Raw genomic sequence first — 24631 nt, 5'->3', positions numbered from 1 at the left:
GAGAAAGTTACAGATACACAAATATCATAACCCCAAAACATGCTAACATCCCACCGTTACCAATAACAGGGGTGGTTAGCATTTTGTGGGGGGTATGAGCTTTGTGCATCTGTAACTTTCTCAATCATGATTATTCACAATTAATTTTTGATTATCTGCAATCAAAGTGGGCACCCACATGTTCAGAAACGTATTCTATTTTTATTTACAATAAAAGTGACTCCAAATGGGCACAATACATTATTTACCATTCATTTCTATTGGGCACAAAATCATCTGAAACACAACCAAAACAACCTGCAAACGCATCCAACAAGCTTGTAGAGTCACAAGCTTGATGTAGTCATCTATGTAGTTGCTGTTCTGAAGTAAAGGCAGGGCTATTATCCTCTCACTGGGATAGCAAACAACATGATCCAGTCTGTCTGTGTGTTTACCTGTGGACAGAGGCAGTTTGGGCAGGCCGGGGCCGGGGGAGTACACTTCACTGCATGAGCCGGGCTGACACACCATGTGACTTGTGACCAGGTGGCTATAGAGAATGTCCCTCGTGGTGGAGACGAAGCCACAGCCGTGACAGACTCCATTCTGCGTGTCCGTGTGTACCTTCAGGTGACGCTCACAGTTGGCTTTAGTGGTGAAGGCTGACAGGCAGATCAGACACACGAAAGGACGCTCACCTACAGGCACAGGACATGTATATCTTTAATATTTTAACTAAATTGACTGTCTTCCCCTAATAACAGCTGAAGAAAGAGGTCTGTTACAAGCTATTATTAAAAGAGGAATATTCACGCATATTCTTACTCGATCCTTGGTCTGCTATGAGTAAGAGCTAAAGGAATGTATTGTGACAGGTCTCACCACTATGTGTCCGCATGTGGATCTCCAGGGAGCTGGCGCTCGGGCAGCTCTTGTTGCATTGTGGGAAGGGACAGACACGTTCGTTGGGGTAGGACTCCTTGGCTTTGTCCAGTGGGGGGGAGGAAGAGGCCTGCTGCTTCTGCCGGCTGGCACAGTAGTACATGAGGTGGGCCTGGAGGTTCCTCTCACTGCGGTACCAGATCCCACAGTCCTTACACGGGAAGATGTCCTCTGGACCAATCAAACACAAACACAACTGTAAACTCTATCCCTACAACAACCAATCATTTATCAAATCTGTCATACATAATTAAAAACAATGCAAGAAAGAGAGCAGCGTATGTTCATTCTTTAAAAAAATGGCATGTTTAACGTTTCACTGCTTACGCGTTAAAATGTTACATTCAGTACATACTTGATGTTGATACATGTACACATGTACACATGTACTTGATACATGTACACATGATGTTCATCCATGTGTATACACACATCACCACACACACCTGTTTCACACCAGTCACATGATCGATTCAGTGGCGGAACGAGCAAGCACTCGATATTGCTCCGGGGTCTCCAAGGCAACGAGAGCACAGAGGTTGTGGGAGCGAGCGCCCACCCGTGCGGGGTAATCATACTGATCTGGTGTCAGGGATGGTGTTACAGGCTATTTTTGATAACATCCATAATTACCAACAGTCCTCAGGAGAGTGCTCCTACAGCAGGAAGCGGGGATACGGATGATCATGTTTTACCCTTTAGCTTGATATGGTGATTAATCATGCACTCATCACAGAATGTCCATGCCTGCTCCTGCTGCCGACAACACTACACTGCCAATAAGGGACTTAATGAAGGAGCGTGAACGCAATTACCATGTAGTCTACCTCTGAGACAAGGCAGTGCAGAGGAGTTACACTGCCACCTTCTGGTGTACTGGATGAATGAGGAAATGTGGCATGGTAAACTGTTGGTCTTCATTGAGTCCCTCAGTGTCTGTTGTTTACATGGAAAGTGTTGTAACTGTACACGTGTAGGGTTTGTCTACGCATCTAATGACTAAACGGCACGAAGAACACAAATACATGCATGCACATTCGCATGCAGTGCGCACACACATACACATCCACATTATTCTTGGCAAGCTGACACTCACTGTTGACAACTGCCGTGGCCAAGATGGCTGCCATCCCAGCCTGCTGGGGGAGGAGCTGTATCTCAGAGTGGAGAGAAGCTGGGTAGACACCTGTAGGCTCCTCCTTCACCACCACGTCCTGGGTCTGAGACGAGGACAGCTGCTTCACGGAGGAGAGAGACAGTGTGGCCAACAGACTGTCACCTGTGGAGATGTCCTGGGTCACCTTACAATACAGCTCCTCACCTGGAGAAAAGAGAGAGAGAGAGAGCCACACAACACAAATTAAACCTGGGGCCTGTACAAGAACTACACACATCACACCTGGGGCCTGTACAAGAACTACACACATCACACCTGGGGCGTGTACTCGAACTACACACATGGTATCGTACAGTATGATATCTATGGAATGTATACTAATCTATAGTAGGTGAAAAAGATCTCTGTATGGTGTCTTTATGGGGTCACTCTGATAAGAGATCTCTGATTGTAAGTTGCTTCGTTTAAGAGTGTCTGCTAAATGACTAGAATGTAACAGTGTAAATGGTGCATTATATGTGAGTGGGCTGTGTTGATGGTTTGGCATTTCTGGGATCAGGTCTGTTGGTTAACTACCTTGACTGTAGATGGTACAGTTGGCAGCTGTGGCATCGGAGGTTAGCGGGACTCTACTGAGCCAGCCGTTATCGTCTTCACACACCAGCGTCAGCCTGGAGATCTGCTGACATACAAATAAACATACAGAGGCTGTCAGACTTGTTCTGGAAACACAGGGTCAAATGACAATTGTCATCTAACATTACATATCTTCTGATTCTCACATACACTGTCAAGTCTATTCAGACAAACCTTTTATATATAGAAATATACTCCTCTTTACATTTGATGGCAAAGACCTACTGTACTGAACAGTGAGGTTTAACAATGAATTAATCCTGACATGGTCCTCTGATTTTACTGTTTTAAAGCACATTGACCATAGCGTGCAATAAAAGGACTCATCTTTTTCAGTGGGAAGGGGAAGCCCCTTAACACGGGCAATCAGAAGCATAGAGGGACAGGAAGGGGCACAGGCTGAACAAAGACTCACAGAAAAGAGCTATAAATAGCAGCAGTGAGAAAGAGGGAAGGAACAGAGAGACCCCAGGAGAAAGGAGAAGAAAAGGTAAGGAAGGAGATCCGATGAGGTCGTAGTGCTCCTATTCACCCGGACGCCCTCTCAGGAACTTCTCTCAATACATGATGTGACAAAAGGATTGTGAATAGAGGGAGGTCATCATCTCGCGTGTGTGTGTGTGTGTGTATGAGTGTGTGTGCTGAAGAATGTGTGTCAGTGGTTGCACATGTGTAAGTGAGGCTGTAGCCAGAATAGGTCAGACCAGAGAGAAACACACACCTGTGCCATCCTCTGCACAATATTGTCTTTGTTCAGCTGAAGTTCACAGAGCATTCCACCTGACAATCACTCCCACAGACATCGTGTGTCTACATGAGACACTTACCCACACGCATCTACGTACTTCTGTGTGTTATGGCACAGATAAGCATTGTGCATTCATAACTAAATAACTTACAGCAGTCCCAGTAAAATGTAGTCTTTGTGAGGTTCAATAATACATTTATGAGAGTATGGAATAAAACACAGTAGCATTAGGTTGAGCTTCACAACTTCAGTATAGTTGCACAAGGCCTATCTATAGGTGCTACCACTGCCTGGAGGCCTGAGGACATACAGAACACTCTGGCTCCACTAGGTGGAAGCAGTCATGCATCAGCAGCAGCCCTGACAGACTGCTTCAGGAGAACTACGGCCAGTTAGTCAGTCAGTCAATCTGCTTGCTACAGGGGTACACATATTCCAACATGGTACCACATTGACTGGAACATTTAGAGAGAATATGAGGGGAACGTTTTTGTGTAAAGGAAGTGTTTTTGTGTAAAGGAGTGTATACTGTATGGGGCAAGTTGGGAGGCGAGGGAGGAAAGTGTAGATTCTTTCTGAATCAGTCTGTTCTAGCCTAAAGACGCTGCGTATTGTATTTCATGGGGAACTTGCGCTGATGTAGAGATACGGCTTCTTTTGTTTTAATTTGGAACCCAATGCTGGAGCCGTCTGAGCTATAAGTGCTGCTAATTTGTTTCAGACTAATTTATCACAAATCTATTTATCATGATGCTTTGGTATTCACTGAAGAAAAGGCCAGTGTGGTCCGACTTTGAAGGAAAGTGTATGAGACAGAAAAATAGAGCCCTACAACAGATTGAAGAGGGTCTTTGGACAGTATGAACAAATGCACAAAAATAATAATAATAATCTCTATCCAAGCATCTTTATCTACCTCTATCTCTCTCTGAGATATTCTCAGAGACGACCAGAGCGAAGATGAGTTGGAGATGATGATTTAGCTGACTCTGATCAGGCTTTGGGCCCTGGCTGCACTGGGACTTTAAATGCTGTCTGGAACCAACACAGATAATGAAAACTAAAAGGCATGCGGCAAGATTACAGTTTGATTAGGCTGTGTAATTAACAAAGCCAACAGAGGCCATGGCCGCTAAAGATGGTTGAGTTAAGAGGAGCAGAGAAGCCTCTAGTATCACATTTCTCTGGCCTGGAGGACATTTTCAACAAGCACAGTATCAAATTAAACATCATCAAATGGCAAGTTCTTACCTCTGAACACAACACATCCACCTACTAGGCAGCCCACTCCACCACTACTGCCGTAAACTATCCCACAATTCATAGTGGCCAGCCCCACTGATTGAAACACATTTCCCAAGGAGCAGGGAGAGAGCGAGGGAGGGGTATTAGGAGGAGAACTAAAAGACTACGAGGAGAAGTTAATGTTGCTTAGCACTGCCTGTGTTCACCCTGGCGGTCTCCCTAGGACCCAGGCACTTTGAGAGCGCTTTAAGCCCCTCAGTGAGGGAGTCTTTGAGGCGCAGTCTAAGCCCCCTCGTCCGGACCCTCGTCCCTCATGAATATTAATCAGCCCAGCCGGGCTTTAATCTGCCTGATCCCCGCACTGCTGCCGCCGAGACGATAGCGAATCTAATTATTTGGTCTGATATTAACCCACCCCCACACACACCCTCCAGCCTCCCCATATCCACCTTCAACACACACACACACAAAGCCTACGTGCACATGCACCTCACCCCCCACCCCCAACGCAGTCTGCGACGCCCTCTCCTTATCACTCCCAAAAACGCCCTCCTCTCACGCCGATAAAACTTGAATGCAAATGATGCTCGACTGATTTCATTTCTCTATTCGTTCATTCCGTAGCCTGGTCATTGCTGAGTATAAAATGAAAATATAATTTTCTCTCTCCCCAAACGCTCTCCTCTGGAGGTGGAAATGAAGGGAGAAACCTTTCCATGCACTAACCCCAAGTCTAACCCCGACTCAGATCAATTCAGCTTTATATACGGTTCAATTAAAGCAGAGGAAATAATAAAATGCCTACCCATCCTCCAGTAGATTTAGCCTTCATCCCACTATCAAACAGTGTGTGTACTATGTAGATTTTTACAGTTTACATACATACATACATACATACATACATACATACATACATACATACAGTGGGGCTAAAAAGTATTTAGTCAGCCACCAATTGTGCAAGTTCTACCACTTAAAAAGATGAGAGAGGCCTGTAATTTTCATCATAGGTACACTTCAACTATGACAGACAAAATTAGAAGAAAAAAAATCCAGAAAATCACATTGTAGGATTTTTAATGAATTTATTTGCAAATTATGGTGGAAAATAAGTATTTGGTCACCTACAAACAAGCAAGACTTCTGGCTCTCACAGACCTGTAACTTCTTCTTTAAGAGGCTCCTCTGTCCTCCACTCGTTACCTGTATTAATGGCACCTGTTTGAACTAGTAATCAGTATAAAAGACACCTGTCCACAACCTCAAACAGTCACACTCCAAACTCCACTATGGCCAAGACCAAAGAGCTGTCAAAGGACACCAGAAACAAAATTGTAGACCTGCACCAGGCTGGGAAGACTGAATCTGCAATAGGTAAGCAGCTTGGTTTGAAGAAATCAACTGTGGGAGCAATTATTAGGAAATGGAAGACATACAAGACCACTGATAATCTCCCTCGATCTGGGGCTCCACGCAAGATCTCACCCCGTGGGGTCAAAATGATCACAAGAACGGTGAGCAAACATCCTAGAACCTAGTGAATGACCTGCAGAGAGCTGGGACCAAAGTAACAAAGCCTACCATCAGTAACACACTACGCCGCCAGGGACTCAAATCCTGCAGTGCCAGACGTGTCCCCCTGCTTAAGCCAGTACATGTCCAGGCCGGTCTGAAGTTTGCTAGAGAGCATTTGGATGATCCAGAAGAAGATTGGGAGAATGTCATATGGTCAGATGAAACCAAAATATAACGTTTTGGTAAAAACTCAACTCGTCGTGTTTGGAGGACAAAGAATGCTGAGTTGCATCCAAAGAACACCATACCTACTGTGAAGCATGGGGGTGGAAACATCATGCTTTGGGGCTGTTTTTCTGTAAAGGGACCAGGACGACTGATCCGTGTAAAGGAAAGAATGAATGGGGCCATGTATCATGAGATTTTGAGTGAAAACCTCCTTCCATCAGCAAGGGCATTGAAGATGAAACGTGGCTGGGTCTTTCAGCATGACAATGATCCCAAACACACCGCCCGGGCAACAAAGGAGTGGCTTCGTAAGAAGCATTTCAAGGTCCTGGAGTGGCCTAGCCAGTCTCCAGATCTCAACCCCATAGAAAATCTTTGGAGGGAGTTGAAAGTCCGTGTTGCCCAGCAACAGCCCCAAAACATCACTGCTCTAGAGGAGATCTGCATGGAGGAATGGGCCAAAATACCAGCAACAGTGAGCGAAAACCTTGTGAAGACTTACAGAAAACGTTTGACCTCTGTCATTGCCAACAAAGGGTATGTAACAAAGTATTGAGATAAACTTTTGTTATTGACCAAATACTTATTTTCCACCATAATTTGCTAATAAATTCATTAAAAATCATACAATGTGATTTTCTGGATTTTTTTCTTCTCATTTTGTCTGTCATAGTTGAAGTGTACCTATGATGAAAATTACAGGCCTCTCTCTTCTTTTTAAGTGGGAGAACTTGCACAATTGGTGGCTGACTAAATACTTTTTTGCCCCACTGTACATACATACATACATACATACATCATTGCTACCATAATTTGATTAATATTCCCTGTTGATTAAAGCAACTTTAGAATACTGTTCTCTGAGGACCCATGAGAAACTGAGAAAACTAATGGATTGATTGGTCAATCTTCAATTTCAATATGTGCATCCTGGATAATGATGTCATCCAAGGGTTTTTGAATGTACTGTATGAAGCAGAAACAGCTGGACAGACTGAGAAGAAAAGAACAGGAAGGTAGAATAGTGTCTCTTCTTTCCTGGCCTGTTCAATTGACTTCCACTGAGTTCCATCATAGGCCTTTTGACCATTGCGGTTGGCTTGGTCTTCATTCATACTCTTTCTTCCTCTCGCTCTCTTTCACCCCCTCCTCCCATTTACCTCTTAATCTTCCCATCCTTCCCTCTCTACAGTACTGTATGGCTAATCAAGCTCTCTCTCATCCCTCTCTCTTTCTCATTCCTACCCCTCTGTCTGCCCTTCTCTGTCAATCTCTCCCTTACAGGAAATGTTTTCTTTCCCAAACGGGGGGAATGGAGGGGGTACTCACTGTCCCAAACAAAGAGGTCACTGTGAATCCTCCAAAAATACAGAGAAGAAAAGGAAGAAAGATAAACATCAGAAACCTACTCTCATCCGCCTCTCACACACACTCTCTCTCAACACACACACGCACACTAATTAACACACACACGGGTACGAACACACACGCACCACACACACACACACTAGATTTCTCTACACAAATACACGTGTGTATTAATACATGAGCTTAGTGTACTAAAAACATGTATCATATACAACAAGCTAACATAGAAAAACACACCGCTCACACAGCCACACATATCTGCAGACACCTCTAAGAAAAGGTTGATGAGCAGCATGCAAATGACATGTAAAAATATAAAACTTGCGATACTTAAAACGGGTGAGATAAGAGATTTGAAAATGAGGCACTCTTGGAAAGCGGGCTCCTGAACTGCCGGAGATAAGCCTCAGAGATAGAGGAAGGTTTTCCCTCTCTCCTCTCTCCTCTACTCTCCACCCCGCAGAAGCCAACGCAGATGACAGCGAGATGCAGATACCATCCCAGTCACAGGGACTGAGTGATGAGAATGAGCACCCCTCCCCATCACCTCCATCTCTCCATTCCCACCTCTTTCCATTCCCTCTCTCTTCCACTCTGGCACTGCCTTCTTTCTTTTGCTGGCTTTTTCCAATGCTCATTCCTATCATTTCTCTTTCTCCCCTTTGCCTCTCCATTTGCCTCTACTTAGTCCACTTCTTTGGTCACCTGGTCCCTCCCTACCTCTCACTATTGCACAACTTCTCAGAGAATGTCAGAGGCAGGAAGACATAGGAACAGACATTTAGATTGGTGAGGAAGTGTCTGATGATGGGTTTAGTATCAAGTTTCCCTGGTCCTCCTGTGAGCTCTATGTGAACTCTCAAGCCTGTAGCACAACCTTAGGGCCTTGTTGCCAATTAAATCAAACATGGAAATGCTCTCAACAAGTCTGCCATCAAGAATCAAGATAGTTCAGTGCACTTTATTATCAGAGACATTCAGGAGCGATCAACAGGGCGACAAGTGCTAAATTACAGATTTTGGGTCTTCTGGAGCGATCGTTTCATTCAGATCTAATTTGAGGGGGTGGAGTGCAGTAGGGTGCTGTAGACGGTCCTCTGTTGATCATTTCAGATCAACTGGAGAGATTTACCAAGAGGTAAACAAACACTGTTAGAGAGAGAGAAAGAGAGAGATTGAGAGGGTGGTCACCTTCACTTGTCCTTCCTATGGAACGACAGAGCAGTGAGGGGGAGATAGAGACTCCCCAAAAGTGTGTTTGAAAGCTGTGGGTGGGTGGCGCGCCTTATCGCTGGAGTTCTCCTGGAGAGATTATTGGGGGATTAGTGCGAACGCTTGTTTCTAAAACATGATGAAAAGACGTTCCACGCGTGATAACGCTTTGAACTCTACACTCCTTCTAGGATCCTGCCTCTAGGCTTCATTTCCGCGAAAGACAGGAGGGGGAAGAGAGGGGAACGAAAGCAATATGTAAGTTAAGTTGCTCTTGCGGTAGCTGGTTTGGGTGAGTATCAATCAAACTGAGGTTGAACTAAACTCTTTCCCTTGTTTAAGCATTGTTATTCTGAAGTTATTGTAACTTGTTTGCTACCAACAAATCATCACTACATAACGGGGGGCTTGTTATGCGTCTCATGATGTATCTTTTGCCTTCAGTCAGAATAAAAAAACTTCCTAATCTGATCGATTTGTGATCCAATCATAAGAAACTTATTATTATCAGATCTGTGTGTGATCCAATCAGGAGGGAGGTGACACATTTGACCTCAGTTGCCATGAGATCAGGACATGTTCACTGAACTAAAAACTCCCAGGAATCTAAAGCAACCTGATTAGATTCAGATCAACTTTATTATCCCATCAGGGGGAAATTAATTTGGTCATGTGCTTAAAAAAGGAAAACACAGAAACTACACAAAATAATTCAAAGTGCTATAGCTACACATTTAAAGTGAAAGTGCAATATAATGTATACTCGTGGGATCAACAGACTATCTTTTATACAGTCTAATGGCTGTTGGAATAAAAGAGTCCCCATATCAATCTATTTGAATTTTATTTTGAAGAGATCTCTTTCCCCTTGTCTGGGTGCTGCTGTAACTGAATTTTGAATGAAGTGGGTGAGTACTGTCCTCTAAAATGCTTTCAAGTTTTAGGAGGATGAGTTTTGTGTACAAGTTGGTGGCTGATTCTTGGTTTATACCAATTTTCCTTCCCGCCGTCTTGATAAAGTGCAGATGATTGACTTGGTCCTGCACTCGCATGTTTCCAAAGGACAGCACACTCTAATGGACAGATTTATAGAACATTTGTAAGATATGGCGTTCAACATTAAAATGGTTCAGCTTGCGTAAAAAAACATTCTCTGTTGCAATTTCTTTATCTTTGCAAAGGCACAGTCATTGAATATCCGTTTATTGTCTATTTCGATTCCCAGGTACTTTTATGTGGTCACTCTATCGACTGATTCCCCATTGATCTTCGTAGGGTATAGTGGAGTTTTGTTCCTTCTGAAATCAATTTCCATCTCTTTTGTTTTCTTAACATTTATTTCAAGAAAATTATCTGCACAACACTGGATACATTCTGCAGTTTCTCTGTCAAAACCTTGAAGAGAGACTTGGTCTGGGTGGAGGAAACCCACAACAGCAGTGTCATCTGCATATTTAAAGAATTTGTGGGCTGAGTCAGAGGCTAGACAATCGTTTGTGTACAGTGTGTACAGTATCGGTGAAAGTACGCAACCTTGAGGGGCTACCGTATTCACCATTCTAGATGTAGAGATGGCGGAGTTAAACTTCACTTGTTGAGTACGGTTCACAAGGAAACTATTTATTCACCTGATCAGTAGAGAGTTGACACCCATATTCACCAGCTTATCCAACAGTAGGATCAGTAGAGAGTTGACAGCCAAATTCACCAGCTTATCTAACAGTAGGTGGGGTTGGATTGTGTTAAACGCGCTACTGAAGTCAATGAATACAATTTCCACTAGACTATTTTCTAAATGTTCGTCATCAACACCCCTGGAGGCACGGTAGGTGAACTGGTTTGAGTCTAATTGGGATGAGAGACCAGAGAGAATTTGTTTTTGAATAATTTTTTATAAGCATTTCATAGGTACAGATGTCATGGCTACAGGGCGTAAATCGTCAGTAAACATTATTATGCACCGTACAAAAGTCAAACATCCATATCAGGCATGTTTTATGCCTCTTTCTCAAGAGATGAAAAAAAAAGACTACATCAAGCATGAAATCTATATCGGATCAAAAAATAACAGGCCTAATATTAGCTAGGATCTATGTTTGTTGTGTGAGAGTGCGCTAGTGTTTTGCTCTGTGTGTTGGTGTTCAAAGTGAACACTTGTCTCCATGTGTTAAAGGGTATGCCCCGTATTAAACTGATAGCTTATCTGGCCAGACCAAATAAGAAGCAAATTTACTCAGAGAAGGCAGAGCAGAGCAGGCAGGTTTGGCATGGATCTGAAGGCCTGCAAGGACAGGCGAGGCCAAGCGGGTGGTGCCAAATCACCCTGTGATGTGATGAGAGGCAGAGCCCCAGAGCCCCAGGGCTCCAGAGACACCACGGCCACCACCATGGCCGCCGCCGGCTGCATGACACCACCACTGGGACAGGTCTGAGGTGGGAGGGGACAGGGAGGAGGTGACACTTTGAAATTGGTAACCCTTTGTTTAATTCCTTACACACAATGTTTCATACTATGGCTAACCAAGCAGATTGGTTGGTAGCACATCTATTTCAATGACAGCAAAGGAAACCAAACGTTAGCTGTGTAAATTGGGTATTTAGAATTTTTTTCAGGTTGTCAATGTTGAATCTTCACACAGTAGATAGCAACAATCAGGCACAGACATATTAATTGTGCCTCTACTACACATATAGAGGGAGAGAAGAGAACTCGGCAGAAAACAATCGTGGACAAGCAGATATAGAGATGAAAGGCTGCGTGGCGGTGGATCTACTGTACTGAGGGTAACCCTCACCCCTACTGAATCCTGAGTTGGCGGCCTGTCGGGGAACTGTGGGAGGAGGAGAGTGAAGTGACAGTGGGAGACACAGGAGGAATGTGAGATTAAACCCACTATCTCCTCCTGATACTGAGGGTCTGTCTCCTCACTCCTTAAACTCACAGATAGCAGGGGTGAGGGAGGTGAGACAGAGGGTGAGAACTCAAAAGAGATGGTCAAAGCCGAGAATCATCGAAAAACTCCATTGAGATGTAGTCTTCTTGAACATAATAGAATAGAGAAAATGAGAAAGAGATGAGCAGGGCAAGGGAGGAAGTGACAGATATATGTGATGGGTGTGTTTGGACTCAGCAATTCAGATAATAAACTAAATCTTAGAAATGAGAGCCTATCAACCAGAAATCAATCATTGGCGTTTGTTGTCCAGGAGGATGGCGCCATGCAGAGATAAAAGACAAGCGGACGTCTAGGGAGAAGAAAGGACAGGGGCGGGCTGGCTGGGCTGCAGCTGGGAGAGGAAAGGAGAAGCTGCAGGACCAATGCGTCAGTCAGGCTCATGGATACATGAGGATGAGACAAGGCAGGAGAGGAGCAGTCCCTCAGAGAATCATGAATGGTAATTCAGGTATAACAAAATAGCAATAGTGATAGTAATGTCTTCCTATATTTATTAACCCTTTGAGGAGTACATACAGGACTATGGATAGGTCTCCAACCGCCGGTCCGTTTGTATGATAGTCACAAGCGATATCTCAGACAGCACTGGCCCGATTTTGACGAAACTTGAGTGAATGATTGAATGCCATAGAGATGCGTCATTTACAAAATTACAATGATTGGTCCAAGGCGGGAGCTATAGTAATTAACTGAAACGTGTGCGTCACATCAGAGACGAAGAGGCAAATAAGAGGGATAACTGTCTTCTACAGCAGGTGGCGGTTTGTTCCCCTCACCAAGAGAGGAGATTTTATATGGAGGTCAATGAGAGTGTCGAATTTGGTTAACAAAACATTGAATGGCTTATTTGCTACGTGTGGCTTATTTGATCAATTATCATTTTCATAGCGCGTTGGTTGTTACGAGTGTACTGATATGTAGGACACGTGATATCCTGCCAACTTTGAGAAAAAAACACTTTATATCGGAGTTGTGCCTATTGTTCACACACAATACTGCCCTTGGGTTTGTGCCCATAAGCGATGTTATTGCCGGTGATGTCTGGTGAAGACCCGTGGACCTGCCTTACAATTGGCTTACAAGCCCTCAGTCCAGCCTCCCTTAGCCTATTGTGGACAGTCTGAGCACTCATGGAGGGATTGTGCATTCCTGGTGTAACTTGGGCAGTTGGTGTTGCCATCCTGTGCCTGTCCCGCAGGTGTGAAGTTTGGCTGCACAGATCCTGTGCAGGTGCTGTCACACGTGTTCTGCCACTGCAAGGACGATCAGCTGTCAGTCCTGTCTCCCTGTAGTGCTGTCTTAGGCGTCTCACAGTACGGACATTGCAATTTATTGCATCTGCAGTCCTCATGCCTCCTTGCAACATGCCTAAGGCACGTTGACGCAGATGAGCAGGGACCCTGGGCATCTTTTTTTGCTGTTTTTCAGAGTCAGTAGAAAGGCCTCTTTAGTGTTCTAAGTTTTCATAACTGTGACCTTAATTGCCTACCGTCGGTAAGCTATTAGTGTCTTAACGACCGTTCCACAGATGCATGTTCATTAATTGTTTATGGTTCATTGAACATGCATGGGAAACAGTGTTTACAATTAAGATCTGTGAAGTTATTTGGATTTTTATGAATTATCTTTGAAAGACAAGTGTCCTGAAAAAGGGCTGTTTCTTTTTTTGCTGAGTTTATGTCTAAGTACCAGTCTCTTTAGCTAACATTCCACTCCGTCTACTTGGCTAATCAGATGAGGGAGTGTGATGACGCGTATGCCGGCTCAGAAAGCCCGCCTACCCGACCAATCAGATGAGGGTGTGTCAACGCATATGTCGTCTTAACGTATATTTCGAGTTCAAGTTTGAGGACCAATGCCACGTTCAAAACAACTGGGAACTCGGAAATCTCGGACTTTCGAACGGTCAAGACAGCTGGAAAATCGGGAAAAACCAAGCTCCGACGAGGAAAAATCATTTTGAACAGTCATCCAACTCGAAATGCCAAGTCGGAAACTCTGGCATCTTTCTAGAGCTCCGACTTTCCGACCTGAAGATCAGTTTAGTTTTTTGGAGTTCCCAGTTGTCTTGAAAGCACCAAAAATAACTAAATACATCCGGGAACAAGAATTGGCAACATCACTAAAGTTCATAACATTGAGAAAGGACAAAAGTCTTGGGCAAAAGTGTAAGTTGTCTTTTCTTTTTTAGGTAATTTGTACAGTAGCTAACTGTTGCTACTCTCATCTAAATTGAGCTAGCAAATTAGCATAAGGAATTCCATTCCAAGCACAGAGGAGTTATTCTATTTGATAGAGCAACGTTGTTAGTTTCCCTACAAGCCTTTCATCCTAATAGTAATATATCATATTATTGACCTTCAACAGATGCACAACCTTTGGCAGTAAAAACAACTCAGCTGGGAGATTAAAAGTCCTTCATTCAAAAGTCCTTCATTCAATCCCTTTCAAATTGTGGGCACAAAGACATATGAATGCCACCAGGGGAACGACAGACAAACAAAAGCCAAATAGAAATGTGTTGCTGAAATGAACAAGAAGGTAGTAAGTTCAAAGATAGATAACTGTAATTTATACCATACACTTTTGCATCAATTTCATTTTAATAATGCTGAAGTACTAACTAACAATGGAATGTTCTTCAATAAAAATTTAAGAAGATGTGACTTTAAACATGTGTCCCAAGTCTGTGGTCACTAAAGATCCCATGGCATTTATTGCAAGAGTATGTAAGTGGGGTTATTGTGGTGAGTTTCCTCTTATACTGTAAAGAGCTTTGAGTGTCTAGAAAAATGCCATATAAGTCCAATCAATTATTATTATTATTTAAAAGATTGCCATCATCCATATTTGAAAACCATGCCTTTGTAAAGAGATGTAAACTGGTACAAAATACCAAAAAGGTGGACTGCAAGGCTATAATAAACATCACCTACGTTATCTGCTTTCCTGATTTTAAGTTAAATATGAAAAAGTATATCAACCTACTCCTGTTGGTCAAAGTCTAAGGCTGTGTTTACTCAGGCAGCCCAATTCCAATGAAAATGTTTTCTCATCTCAATATTTTAAGTGAAATAAATAAATGTCTATAGTAAGTGCCAAATAAAGAAGTGAGACATGCAGTGAGAAGAGAAGTGTTCTTCTAAAATCAGCCAAAAATCAGCAAATTGAAAAAACAACAAAAATAATATCACAGAAAAATAATTTCTGTGCGTTTTAAATCTAGATGTGTCCATTTGTCCATTAAAAACAATGCAGCTTTGGAGTAAACATATTTTGGGTTAAGACAAACTAGCCTAACTATGAGTAAGGGCAAATATCATACTAAGCTTGAAAGCTGAGTTTGAATAAGATATCTGATTATCACATTGCATTTAGAACAGTTGGTTTTATTATAGCTAATAATTAACCAAATCATTGATGGATCAATAGGCTAGATAAAATAAATTAATGTCTCTCGTCTGCCCCTGCAAGCCGGTCATCACGCTCCCCCACATCTGATTGGTCGTTGCCTGCGAACTCTAAGCTGGCATACGCGTCATGACACTCCCTCATCTGATAGCTCGAGTAGCAGCCCTTCTGATTCTGTCACTTTGGTAACTAATGACGACCAAAGAGACTGGCCTGTCGGCAATCTCAACATTTAATATGTGCTGGATTTACAGCGAAGATGCTAATTGGTTGTTGGAAATAACATTTACATTTTTTATTTTTTTTTGCTGTTTGCTAAGCAAGTTGTTGTATTTTTAGGAATAAAATCAAAAGTAACATGCTGATAATGGCAGCACTGGCCAACTGAAGAACCCCAGGGAGAGAGAGTTAAATCATCAAGGTGGCGTGTCGCTTTTCTCCATTAAGTTGGGGGGGAAGAAGACAAAGATGAAAGAAAAACAGAAACACAGAAAAATACACACTATTGGTCTCAGAAACATTTTATTCTTCGACCACAGTGTATTAGTTTGGTGACAACATTCATGGACATTTAGCTAGCTAGCCTGCTGTTGCTAGCTAATTTGTCCTGGGATATAATTATTGGGTTGTTATTTTACCTGAAATGCACAAGGTCCTTCAGGATATTGGTAAAATGTTGACCCCTTTTTAGTCACACAAAATCGTGTGTTCTCTACTCCGAAAATGTATCCACAGATAAAAGAGGAAACCTAGTTAGTTTCTAGTAATCTGGGGCGACAGGTAGCCTAGTGGTTAGAGCGTTGGACGCGTAACCTGAAAAGTTGCAAGATCGAATCCCCAAGCTGACAAGGTTGACAAGGTTGACAATCTGTCATTCTGACCCTGAACAAGGCAGTTAACCCACTGTTCCTAGGCTGTCATTGAAAATAAGAATTTGTTCTTAACCTTCTTGCCTACTTAAATAAAGGAAAAATAAATAAAAACATCTCTCTGTCTTCTTCTGTGGACTTTATATGGCGGTTGGCAACCAACTTTAAGGTGCATTACCACCACCAACTGAACTGGAATGTGGATCTCAGTTCATCTTTCAATCACCCACGTGGGCATATACTCCTAAAAACCAATGAGGAGATGGAAGAGGCGGGACTTGCAGCACGTCAGGCATAAAAAAATGAAACACCGTTTTATTTTCTCATTGACGCGCGCAAGCAGTTTGGATGAAATGACTGAATAACATGTACAGTGTCTTCGGAAAGACCCCTTGACTTTTCCCACATTTTGTTACGTTACAGCCTTATTCTAAAATGGATACAAAGAAATACTCAGGAATCTACACACGATACCCCATAACGACAAAACACTTTGGATGGTGTATCAATATACCCCACCACTACAAAGATGCAGGCGTCCATCCTAACTCAGTGAGCAGAGAGGCAGGTGAAAACTGGGGATGGATCAACAACATTGTAGTTACTCCACAATACTAACCTAATTGAAAGAGTGAAAAGAAGGAAGCCTGTATAGAATACAAATATTCCAAAAAATGTATTCTGTTTGCAACAAGGCACTGAAGTAATACTGCAAAAGAAATGTGGCAAAGCAATTAACATTTTGTCCTGAATACAACATGTTTTGTTTGAGGCAAATCCAATACAAGCCATTACTGAGTACCACTCTCCATTTTCAAGAATAGTGGTGGCTGCATCATGTTATGGGTATGCTTGTAATTGTTACGGACTGGGGAGTTTTTCAGGAAAAATAAGAAACGGAATGGAGATAAGCGCATGCAAAATCTTAGAGGAAAACCTGGTTCAGTCTGCTTTCCACCAGACACTGGGAGATCAATTCACCTTTCAGCAGGACAATAACCTAAAACACAAGGCTACACTGGAGTTGTTTACCAAGTAGACAGTGAATGTTCCTTTGTGGCCGAGTTACAGTTTTGACTTAAATCTACTTGAAAATCTATGTCAAGACTTGAAAATGTCTGTCTAGCAATGATCAACAACCAACTTGAATAATGTGCAAATATTGTACAATCCAGGTGTGCAAAGCTCTTCAAGAAATATTCAGAAAAACTCACAGCTATAATCGCTGCTAAAGGTAATTCTTACATGTATTTGAGATATTTCTGTATTTCATTTTCAATAAGTTTGCTACAAAATCAAAAACATGTTTTCACTTTGTCATTATGGGGTATTGTGTGTAGATGGGTGAGAAAAATATATATTTAATACATTTTGAATTCAGGCTGTAACACAACAAAATGTGGAATAAGTCAAGGGTTATAAATACTTTCTGAAGGCAGCTAGTTTCACGCCCTGATCCGTTTCACCTGTCCTTGTGATCGTCTCCACCCCCTCCAGGTGTCACTTATTTTCCCTGGTGTATTTATCCCTGTGTTTCCTATCTCTCTGTGCCAGTTCATCTTGTATGTTCAAGTCAACCAGCGTGGTTTTCCTGTGCCTCTACTTTTCTATTCTCGTTTACTAGTCCTCCCAGTTTTTACCTCCACCTGTTTTTCTGGACTCCATTCCCGCCTGCCTGACCATTCTGCCTGCGTTGACCTCAAGCCTACCTGCCATTCTGTACCTCTGAACTGGTTTTAACCTTTTGCCTGTCCACGACCATTCTCTTGCCTCCCCCTTTTGGATGGTTAATAAACATCTTGAACTCTAACCATCTGTCTCTAGTGTCTGCATCTGGGTCTCGCCTTGTGGCCTTATAGTTCGAACTGGCCTTGACAGACCCAGCAGATCTGGACCAGCTCCGCCACTCTGTCTCCCTGCAGGGAGCCACCATTCGGAGGCATGAGGGGCTACTTCAGGACCATCTGGAAGGGCTTCGTTCTCTGATGGAACGCCACGACCAGGGGTTCAAGGCTGTTATGGAGCAAATCAGGGAGTTAGCTCATAGGCAGCCTACCACCTCTGAGAACCCCCAACCACTCAGAAACTTTTTCCCTGTGAGTGGTGAGGTTGTACAGCCTTCCCCCGAGAACCCTGCTTACCTCCTCCGGAGCGATACTCTAGGGATCCTGGTATCTGCTGGGGTTTTCTTTCTCAATGCTCCCTTATTTTTGAGCTACAGCCATCTTCGTTTCCTTCGGACCGATCTAAGATAGCATATATTATTACGCTAATGTCGAGAAGGGAGCTCTCCTGGGCGACGGCTGTTTGGGAGCAACAATCTGCCAATTGTCATCATCTGGAAGATTTTATGGTAGAGGCGAGAAAGGCTTTTGATTCTCCAGTATCTGGGAGCGAGGCGACCCATAAACTGCTGGATTTACGTAAAAATTCTCAAACTGTGGCAGACTACGCTGTTGACTTTCGCACGCTGGCCGCCGAGAGTACCTGGAATCCGGAGTCCCTTTTTGATACTTTCCTTCATGGACTATCTGAGGAGATAAAGGATGAGCTAGCTGCTCGGGAATTGCCGGTGGACCTCAAATCCCTCATCGCCCTCACCATTAAAATTGATGGGCAGCTAAGGGAACGCAGGAGTGAGAGGAGGTCTGACCTGGGTCACACTTGTTCATCCGCAGTGGCTCGCTCATCTTCAAAGTAATCCGGAAGTCCTCGAAGGCTATTTTTCAGAGAGGATTCGAAGCCACCTGAGCTCCCTCGAGAATCATCAGCGACGGGTGAGTCAGATACTCCAGAACCTATGCAACTGGGCAGAGCTAGATTATCGCCTAAGAAACGTTCACATAGGCTGAGTTCCAACAGTTGTCTGTACTATGGGGCTGCACAACATTATATTGCCACCTGCCCAGTTAAGCTTTATTTTGATGTATGACACTTGTATTTTCATGAATGTTAAACATTTATATTTCTGTCATTTGAATTTCGCACTCTGCAATTTCACCGGATGTTGTCGAGGTGGGTCGCTAGCAAAACGCCTGCGCCAGAAAGGTTAAGAGACCCATCTCTATAGTAGGCACAAGTACTCTGGTGAGCCAGACTGGGAATCTTCTTAATCCCATTAACCGGACTCCCTCCTTTGTTATACTGCTGTGGGGAGACCAGTCTAAATCTCTACGGGTGCTCATTGACTCTTGGGCAGATGAGAGTTTTATGGATGCTACTCTAGTTTCTGAATTAGGTATTCCCACTCAACTTCTCTCTGTTTCCTTGGATGCTAGAGCACTGGACGGACGCTCCATTGGTAGAGTTACCCACAGCACTGTTCCTGTTAATCTTCGGATTTCAGGAAATCACAGTGAGGCTATACAGCTGCTTCTCATTGAGTCTCCCAATGTTCCAGTTGTTTTGGGATTTTCTTGGCTTAAAAAAACACAACCCCGTTATTGATTGGACCTCATGTTCAATCTTGGGTTGGAGTCTGTTTTGCCATTCCCATTGCCTCAAAGCAGCACAGCCTTCCCCGAGACAGGCTCCTCAGGGCTTATGTCAAGTCTCGGATTTCTCTGCCGGCCCACAGATTACCACAACCTCCTGGAAGTTTTCAGCAAGGCATGGGCTACTTCTCTTCCCCCACATCGTCCTCATGATTGTGCCATTGATCTCCCCCCAGGCACCACACCACCTCGGGGTAGGCTATATTCTCTATCTGGGCCGGAGACCAAGGCCATGGGGGAGTACATAGAGGAGTCTCTGGCTACTGGGGCTGTCCGTCCGTCTGCTTCTCCTGCCGGCGCAGGGCTTTTGACTACCGGGGTCTTAATGATATTACGATTAAGAATTGTTACTCCCTACCACTCCTCTCCTCAGCTTTTGAACCTCTCCAGGAAGTCACCATTTGTTTTACAAGCTGGATCTTTGGAATGCCTACCACCTGGTTCGGATACGCGAAGGAGATGTGGAAGACAGCATTCAGCACAGCCAAGCGCATTAATTCCAGGCAGGCCCGGTGGGCTCTGTTATTTACTAGGTTCAATTTCACCATCTCCTACCGCCCAGTGTCCAAAAAGCTGAAGCAGGATGCTCTCTCGCATCTATACAGTTCCACTGCCACTCCCTCTGAATCTGAGACCATCCTCCCTGCCTCTTGCTTTGCGGCTTCTGTTGTTTGGGGAATTGAGGCTCTGGTCCGCAAGGTTCAGCGTTCCCAATCGGCTAACCGTCTGCTTGTGCCTGATGAGGTCTGGGCTCACTCATCCAGGCATACCTGTCATCCTGGTACTCATCGGACCCTGGCTTTCCTCCGTCAACGCTTCTGCTGGCCTACCATGGTCCCTGAAGTATCGACCTTCGTCGCCGCATGCATGGTATGCGCGCAAAGCAAGACTCCGTGGCAAGCTCCGTCTGGCCTCCTACAGCCATTTCCTGTCCCTCATCACCCCTGGTCCCATATTCCTCTGGAATTCGTCACTGGGCTTCCTCCGTCAGACGGCAACACCACCATTCTGACGGTGGTGGACAGAATCTCCAAGGCCTCCCATTTCATCCCTCTTCCTAAGTTACCTTCAGCCAAGGAGACGGCCCAGCTTATGGTGCAGCATGTCTTTCATATCCATGGACTCCCGGTTGACGTTGTCTCAGACCGGGGTCCTCGGTTCTCATCCCAATTCTGGAAGTCACTCTTATTGGGTGCAAAACGTCAGCCAGTCTGTCCTCTGGGTTTCATCCCCACTGTAACGGCCAGTCGCAACGAGCCAATCAAGATATGGAGACGGCACTCCAGTGTCTGGTTGCCAGTAACCCCACCACCTGGAGACAGCAATTGGTCTGGGTGGAATATGCCAGGAACACTCTCCCTTGCTTGGCTACTGGACTATCCCCTTTTGAATGCTCCATGGGGTATCAGCCCCCGCTCTTCCCAGAGCAAGAAGTTGAGGTCAACGTACCTTCAGCCAAGATGTTCATCCACTGCTGTCGGCGTACCTGGAAAAGAGCTAGGGCGGCTCTTCTCAAGACCACCGCTTGTCGACAATACCTGGAGGACCGCCACCGGACTCTGGCTCCTCGCTGTCGGGCAGAGCGTATGGCTGTCCATTTGGGACCTACCCCTCCGGGTAGACTCCCGTAAACTTTCCCCTCCGTTTCATTGGTCCTTTCCCCATTTTTAGAGACATTAGTCCCACTGCTGTCCGTCTGTGTTGCCCCATACCCTCCGTGTTCCCCCTACTTTTCATGTTTCCAGGATTAAACCCTTGTCTCACTGCCCTCTGTCTTCTGCTTCTAGGCCCCTCCCTCCCCCGTGTCAATGATGGCCAGGCAGCGTAAAGGTGAGACGCCTCCTGAGGGTTCGACCACGGGGTGGGGTTTCCAGTACCTGTTTGACTGGGAGGGTTATGGCCCGGAGGAGAGGTGCTGGGTTCCGGCTAAAGTCATCCTGGACCCGACCCTCATTGCTGATTTTCACCGCCGACACCTCGGTCAGCCAGGTATGCACTCAGGTAGGACGCCAGGTGGCGTCCCTAGAGGGGGGGGGGGGGGGGGTACTGTCACGCCCTGATCTGTTTCACCTGTCCTTGTGATTGTCTTCACCCCCTCCAGGTGTTGCTTATTTTCCCTGGTGTATTTATCCCGCTGTTTCCTGTCTCTCTGTGCCAGTTCGTCTTGTATGTTCAAGTCAACCAGCGCCTACTTTTCTATTCTCTTTTACTAGTCCTCCCAGTTTTGACCTTTGCCTGTTTTTCTGGACTCCATTCCTATCTGCACTGACCTCGAGCCTGCCTGCCATTCTGTACCTCTGGAACTGGTTTTGACCTTTTGCCTGTCCACAACCATTTTTGTATTTTTAATAAACATCTTGGACTCTAACCATCTGCATCTGGGTCTCGCTTAAAGCCCTTATAGCTAGCCCTTCCTTCACTGACATAAAAAGCTTGCTTAGCCTGTTTAAATTACACTGAAGCTGTAGACATGCAGCCCCACAATTAAGAGGAACTGGCTGTTTTTAGAAATCACACCGTAGATCAGCATGTTTCTCCAAGATCGTAATTGTTGGATCAGCTGAACACAGCAGCTGACTCAGGCTACTGCAATGACTCGTGGCTGTCACGCCCTGACCATAGAGAGCCCTCAGGGTTCCGAGCGTGACTAGGTTTTTTTTCTGGTTATTTTAATTCTATGTTGGTGTGTGAGTATGGTTCCCAATGGAGGCAGCTGAATATCGTTGCCTCTAATTGGGGATCATACTTAGTGTGTCCCTTTTCCCACCTGCGTGGTGGGATATTGGTTTGTTTAGTGCCTATGTGCGCTACGTACTGGACGTTCGTTAATTCTTTGTTGTTTTTTAAGTTTCACTGTAATAAATATGTGGAACTCTACACACTGCGCCCTGGTCCGATTATTTATATAACGATCGTGACAGTGGCAGAAGAACAGCTGCTTCATGAAAACTGATAATAAGTTAAGCATTAGTACTACAAGCTACAGTAGCTTGCTAGCTTTTGTTGAAAGATTAAACATTATGTGTGCAGCACTAAGTAGGTAGCTGGTTAGTTAACAACATTGTTACAGTCAAAGATGACTTCAGTGACTGACTCAGCTGTTGAACAACTTTATGCTAGCTTTTCATACCCATAGTCAAACTCCAGATATACTGCTCATTGAAGCACACAAATCTACATAGTGATTGTTAATGTGGTAATAGAATCATGCACACACACACACACACACTGACCGATCTATGGTTGATAAGGCATTTTATTAATTTACTGATCCATTGACCAACGTCCTTCCCGACCCTTGACCTTTAATCTCTACCTCCATGCACTTTGAACCCTCACCTCTGGCACCTGGTCATCTCCAGCCTCTCCTGATTGGACGATCCCAGTGTATGGTCCCCATAGTGTGTCAGTGGTGAGGTCTCTGCGGGCCAGAACCTTGGGGCCAGCAGTATCGTCACTTAGCTCCAGGTCATCTACAGAGAGAATGAGAGAAGAAAGAGCGACTAAGTCTCCCAGGTCCCACAAGCAAACAAGATACAAAGCCATACAAAACCAACTCAGTTGTGTCTCAATTTACTGTTGAGAGTTATAATAGTAGAATAGACAAGGTGCATCAGCAGTTTTCTATTGTTATATCAGTTACTGACAGTTGTTCAATTAGCCATGTGCAGCTAACCATTTTTTAATTGGTAAGTTGTCTAGCCAGCTATCTAAACTTAAGTAATCACAGCCAAATACTGACCAAGTATGCAAGGCAAGTACCCAGGGACCCTGACCTCCAGGGAGCCCCCATTCATTTTGTTAGTCACTTTCAGATATCATATGTGACTTGTTTCAGAAATCTAGGCGTATGTCACGCGTCACTACTTCACAGGGGAGCCATTTGAATGTAAACTTTTTTTTATTTTTTATCAAAATGCATTTTTTGGGGGCAGAAATGCCTTCTGGAAAATGTGAACTTTCATGTGCCTTAATAACAAACATGTATGTTATCTGTAAATATAAATACAAATATTAAATTATGAGCCTAGTTGGTTTAGCCACGTAAAAGACAGCACAAGCCATGACTGGCTGAGATAATGAGTGGGCTGGACATGCCGAGAGATGAGTTCGGATTGGTCTGCCATGTTGCACGCAATCTGTCTATAATATGAGCTGGTCAGTATGTGTAGGTAACCCTTTCTAATGAGGCTTTTTTGAAAGATATCACGTAGTAGAACTGCATAAGTGTTACTCTCCACTTTCTGGAGGACCGAGTTTTGAAATCAGTGGAATGCACGGCGGAATTAGAGTATGACAGCTAAGGAGATGGAGAAAACTTTGGCATTTGATTGCAAATATGCAGACATAGTCAAAAAGAGAACACACAGAAGGCTGTGTTGTATAAAACACCTGTCTCCGGATTACATCTTCAAACTAAGGGCAACCATGGCCTCCGTGACAGAGAGGGTGAAGCGTCCATCCATGTATATGGGTAAGAGAGTCTAGCTAGCTACATTTTCAGATATGACAAGTTTCTAATTTTGTCAAGTTAAAGTGTACTGTTAGCTAGCTAGCTAACATTAGCTGGCTGGCTTGCTAGCTAACGTTACATGTATGATGTTACATGTATGATGAGTAATATTATTCACATCTCAGAGCCATTTGCATTGCTAGTTATAGCCTAATGTTAGCTAGCTAACATTGAACCTGGTTGGTTAGCTACCTGCAGATTTACGCAGGCTAGTAATGTTATGAGTTTGGATTTAGGTTCATTGTTTAGCTAGCTAGCTACATGTCTAAACAAAAGACACCCCTATGCAAGTAGCCATTTCAATAGAATGTTCATGATGTCACTGCGACAACTGTCGATAGACGTAGCTGGTAGAGCGCAGACAAATTTACAAATGCTCAACACCCATTGAATA

At 44.1% G+C, this 24631-nt stretch overlaps 1 protein-coding gene across 2 annotated transcripts in view; it reads right to left on the bottom strand.

Annotated features, from left to right (window-relative positions):
• The window catches only part of LOC139392266 (zinc finger protein, FOG family member 1), a 98511-nt gene that overhangs the window by 5693 nt on the left and 68187 nt on the right, over positions 1–24631 (bottom strand). The window contains exons 4-8 of one of the 2 annotated variants that reach the window (XM_071140170.1): positions 23064–23197; positions 2618–2723; positions 2021–2245; positions 865–1095; positions 438–680 (exon numbers count right to left, since the gene is read on the bottom strand). In XM_071140170.1, coding sequence (XP_070996271.1) covers positions 438–680; positions 865–1095; positions 2021–2245; positions 2618–2723; positions 23064–23197 — 939 coding nt within the window. The remainder of the gene's footprint in view (positions 1–437; positions 681–864; positions 1096–2020; positions 2246–2617; positions 2724–23063; positions 23198–24631) is intronic. The other variant, XM_071140253.1, reaches the window with a different exon arrangement.

This window comes from Oncorhynchus clarkii, chromosome 1 (assembly GCF_045791955.1).
Source record: "Oncorhynchus clarkii lewisi isolate Uvic-CL-2024 chromosome 1, UVic_Ocla_1.0, whole genome shotgun sequence".
NCBI lineage: Eukaryota > Metazoa > Chordata > Actinopteri > Salmoniformes > Salmonidae > Oncorhynchus > Oncorhynchus clarkii.
Note: the sequence above shows the minus strand (reverse complement) of the source record. Positions and strands in the feature narration are given on the sequence as shown.